Source organism: Cicer arietinum, chromosome 3 (assembly GCF_000331145.2).
Source record: "Cicer arietinum cultivar CDC Frontier isolate Library 1 chromosome 3, Cicar.CDCFrontier_v2.0, whole genome shotgun sequence".
NCBI classification, from domain to species: Eukaryota; Viridiplantae; Streptophyta; class Magnoliopsida; order Fabales; family Fabaceae; genus Cicer; species Cicer arietinum.
The window spans coordinates 18,868,575-18,873,598 of NC_021162.2; the positions used below are offsets into that span (position 1 = coordinate 18,868,575).

A 5,024-nucleotide genomic window follows, 5' to 3' on the forward strand; every position below is an offset into this window, starting at 1 on the left:
CACAGGTCACCGCAAAATATAAAACTATATTTGAAAAAGAGTTTTGACATGTATATATCACTGTATGGATATATCCCACGTTTGAAAAGATAAAATCAAAAAAAAAAATTTAATTAATAAAAAAGTATAATATTTTTTTTATTTTAAAAAAAATTAACTTAAAAATATAAAACTATCTTTGTAAATATAAAAAATTGATTTAAGTGTTGAATTATCTTTGTAAATAACCACTCACCGGTCACCGTAAAATATAAAACTATATTTGAAAGAGTTTTGACATGTAAACATCACTGTATGGATATATCAAAAAATTTAAAAAAAATAATTTAAAACTATAAAAATATTATAAAAAAATATATATTTATATTTTTACTACAAAATATAAAACTATATTTTAAAAATATTTTTTAATAATATATTTTTAAATAAAAATATATATAAAAAATATATATTTTAAATATATTATAAAAAAAATAAAAATAAAATATTTTATTTTATTTTTATAATTGTAGTCACGTTGTCTTTTCTTGCTCGCTTTTCTTTTAGAGTTTTGGTAGCAATATATAATTGGTTAGGATTTAGTATGGTTTGACATCATTAAGGAATTAAAACTTTTTGCAAGATAGATATATCTTTCGGTGTACAAAGTAAAAATGATTCAAATACATTAGTTGTTTATGGTTACTACGCAATAGAATCACTTCTTAAGGTCATGTGGCATATTGCATTGGAGTTATTGATCAAATAAAAATAACTCCTTCGAGTTGGTTGTTGGCAAAAGCATATAGTAATTATGATTCTTAAGTTCTCAAATTGATTAGTTGATCTTACGATGTGTTTATCTCATATGTAACTTAGTTCGTTGTAAAGATGTGTTTGTGCATTATTGATTGATTGTGATGTTGGTATACTTCCAAATATTTTTGTGATTTATAAATTTTTCATTCAATTTATTAACTTATGTCTAAATTTTGGTACCATTGATTAGATCAGGGATTAATAATATATAATGATAGATTTAATTAAATATGAAGCACAAGGTAACAATAATAATTTAAGCAGTAGTTGTTTGTTATATTCCATTGCTTACTATCGTTTAATATATTTACATTTTGTCCAAGCCAATGCCAAGGCAAAGTTTGACAAAACTATTGATCAGTTAGAAGTAATTTTACACCCTTTCAATGAAATATTGAATCCCTTTGTTGATATTTCTATGATTGGAATGTTGTTTTGAATACACATAAGGTATTGTGTAAGCTTCATAGTGTATTTGAAGCATTTGTATGCATAGTGTATTTGGAGCATTTGTATGTATTGTATTTTTAGATAACAGTGAATTATATGATAAATAGTGGATTTACATAGTAGGAATAACTTTTAGTGGCAATAGTAATTGTCATCAAAAACTTCTCGGACTCAAATGCGGCAAATAAATGGAGTTGGGATTGCAAAAATTCACATATAGTGGCCATTAAAATTGCAATTAAAAACTCTTTGTTTTAAACACAACAAAATGGATATTTACCAACATTCATTAAAACTGTTGTGAAAACCTTCAGCAACATTGGATACAATGACCAATAAAATAATTAATGCTAACAGTTTTATTGGCCATTTCTATGTCGTCAAAGGAGTAAATAATAGCCATAAAAGTGTTTTCTGTTTAAGTATTGTTGATTCTCGACCTCAGCAAAACTTGACTTTATTTCTATTTATTTTTGTAAATCTTTATGTAATTTTTATTTTATGTTAAAATGTTTTATTACATAAATTGTTTTCGGTCTCTACACTTGTTGATTCGACCCTAAGCATACTTTATATATAATTATTAGAGTTAAAAATATTTTTTCATCTCTATAAATTATTTTGAAAAAGAAAATCTTAAAAAATATTAGAAATACTCTTTTTTTAATACTCATTTACTTATTAGTCAAAATTATGTAATACTTTTTTATGTCGTCGAAAAATGTTATTTACTTATCAGATAAGGTATAAATAAATCACTCTTTTATTTATAAAATCAAGTACAGAAATTCACACATGATAAATCACACAACTAATAAAAGCAAATCAAATTACAATATTTGTATTATGTAAATCAAACAATGTAATCAATACACAATATAAAACAAGGATGAGGAAGAGGGCATACAAGTGAAGCCCTTTACACTCTAACATTTGCTTCTTTTATAAATAAAAAAAGTGAAATTCCTTTATTTTTATTCTTATACTTTCAATATGCTTTAATGGTTCTATAATAGTTTCAAGTTTTTTGACTCTGCGGCTTCCTCTTCAACCTCTGATGCTGCAAAGTATTACCAACAAATAAAACTCATTAGTTTCATATTCTCTCTATATTAAAAATAGTTCATTTTAAAAAGATTGTATACGTTACCTGTAACTAGAGTTGTCAAAAAACCCGCAACTCCTATCCTCTTAATTTTTTATTTATTAAATTCTTAATATTAGGTCTCTATTAAAATAAATTTTTTTAAATTTTGGTTTATTATTTCATGGAGTTAAGAGAAGGGGCTCGGAGGGGTAGGCCCCCAATATTTTGTTAATTTTGAGATTTTTTCTTGAAAAATTTTCGAAACTTAATTTTTTCTCAAAAAATTTTGTGAAAAAAATAAATAAATAATTCTCGAAAAAAATTGACTTTTTATCTCAAATAAAAAAAATTTGAAAAGAAATTGTAAATAATTTTTTATCAAAAAAAAATCAAAATTTTTTTATCAGTGAAAAAATCGAAAAGAATTAAACAAATTGTCAAATTTGTTTTTCAAAAACAAAATCAATTTCTTTTTTGAAAACGTGAACCTATTGGTCCACTAAGTTTTAGTGGGCCTTTTAAATTATAAAAAAAAAATTGACCATTCCAACATATGGGTTGGAGCCAATAATTAGGGAGGTTGTTAAATTGGCAGCTCTACCCGTAACAAATTAAAATCAGACATGTGTATATATATATATATATATCAAAACCAAAATTTTAATTGTTGCAGTTAACTTATTTATAATTTTTCAAAGACAAAATAAATTTTGAATTAAGAGTTAAAAAAGTGAAAGAGTCAAAAGATCGGTAAAACGTACCGGTTGCAATCGATGGAGGTGCTGACTCTGTAGTGGAGCTTAACACCACACCTCCTAGCAAGTGCGTCAGCATGATGTCTGTTCAAATCTGAAATAGAATAAGCAGCAGATTTCAAACATTCACAAGTAGCTCTACGAGCACTAGTTGTGTGTGCTATATGACTTAGGTTCTTCACTCCTTCACAACACTCTCTTGATGGTGCTGAGTAACGACCATTCAAGTATTCCAAACATGGGTCTATTTCACCTATCACTTCTGAGCATGATATTGCATTCACTACCATTGGTGAACTTATCAACATCATGCATATCATCATAGCCATGCATGTAATTACCTTTACATAAGCCATTGCTTTTCTAATATTTGTATTTGTGATGGTTTTTTGTTTTTCTTTGTGACTATGAATGTGGAAATGTGTGGGATTTAAATAGAAGAGGATTAAAGGCGTGAAGAAACATGGGTGATAATTAATTTGATATTACTAGGCTAGGACGGTTTGCCCCACAAAATAATTTATTTTATAATAAAATTTATGGTGAAAGGAAGATTTTCGAAGATAGAAAAATTCTTATAGTTCATTAAACAGTTTCGAATAAATTTTTATTTGTCTCTCACCAATAGAGATAGGAATAGGCTAGGCTGCCCGTCAGAAGCATATGGTCTGACCTACTTATTGTCTGATCTATTTAATAAAAATGCTAGGTTCTAGCTATTTTTAAAACCTATTTATTTAAATAGGTCAGACTCATGCTTATAAAAAAGTCTATTATGCCTGACAGGTCGGCCTATATATATTTTATTATTTATTAATGTTATTTTTTATTATTATTTATTAATAATATTATTTTCTATTTTAAAGTATATCAATTAGACAATCACTCAATTGTTGTTCCATATTTAGTAATCGTTCTATATTCGGTAGTTGTTCTATTAGACAATTACTCAGTAGTTCATTTCAGATTTGCTTGAGAGATAATAATTTGTGCATTTGTTTCAGGAAAAATCTATTATTTAAAACCAAAAATCATTTTTTAAGGTTTAAATGATGTTTGGTTTAGATTTTTTAAAAAATATTTTGTTAGAAAAATCATTTTTTGTTTAATATATATAGATATATAAAATATAACATTTAAATATTTTAATGTTAATAATGCTTTTAAATAGGCTTTTAGGTCAGACTAGACTTTTATAAAGGTCAGGCCAGGCCGAATAAAAAGACTATGATAGGTCGTACACCATGCTTAGGCCGAAAAAATTAATTGTAGGTCAGACTCAGTCCTTTCAAAGTCTGGCATATTCTCACCCCTACTCACCAATAGATATCGAACCAAAAATCTCACTAATACTAAATAGAGTTTTTAATAGAGAGTGTTAAATAGCTTATACGCCACCACCTATTAACAAATGAGACGGAAGCTATATATTAAAGTCGGTTTTTTAAATGAATTAATTAAATAGATGAGGTGATGGCAAGTTTTAAATACGTGAGAATTGTGTTTAGTAAATTTTTAAGTCCATTTTTTAAATAAATTAATTAATAATTAAGATAGTGGCAATTATGTACATATGTGAATGTTGTTTCATGCGGTTATTAGAATAATTGACTTAAGATTGATAATATATATATATTTGGGATTGAGAATCTTAAAAAAATTATTTTTCTCTACAACGAATGATTTTTGAAATCGTTTGTTTTTAAATATGATGCAGAACCGACTTAACAAGTCATTTTTAACCTACTTAAAAAATTATTTATGTATTAATGTCTATTATGTTTAATATATATCTTTTAACAGCTAGACTAAACCATTGGAGTTAATTAATTTCTTTTACTTTGAAATATTCATTAAATTTGTAATTTTTTATCCCATACAAATAAATATATAAGTTCTGCAACTACTCTTTAATTTCTCAAAATTCTCAAATG

The 5,024-nt window shown here is 25.8% G+C and overlaps 1 protein-coding gene across 1 annotated transcript; it reads right to left on the reverse strand.

The window, feature by feature from the left end:
• Positions 1–2,266: 2,266 nt before the first annotated feature.
• On the reverse strand, positions 2,267–3,446 carry LOC101509478 (non-specific lipid-transfer protein 4-like). Its single transcript, XM_073366280.1, has 2 exons — positions 3,123–3,446; positions 2,267–2,308 (listed from the first exon to the last, which is right to left on the reverse strand). Exons 1-2 carry the CDS (start codon positions 3,444–3,446, stop codon positions 2,267–2,269), a joined length of 366 nt encoding a protein of 121 aa, XP_073222381.1.
• Between the last annotated feature and the right edge of the window lie 1,578 nt (positions 3,447–5,024).

Bases quoted from the DNA above. Each gene is read 5' to 3' on its own strand.
- LOC101509478 (XM_073366280.1), bottom strand. From the start codon at position 3,446: ATGGCTTATGTAAAGGTAATTACATGCATGGCTATGATGATATGCATG. The intron at 2,309-3,122 runs GTCAGCACCTCC...AATACTTTGCAG, and splicing joins GTGTTAAGCTCCACTACAGA to CATCAGAGGTTGAAGAGGAA.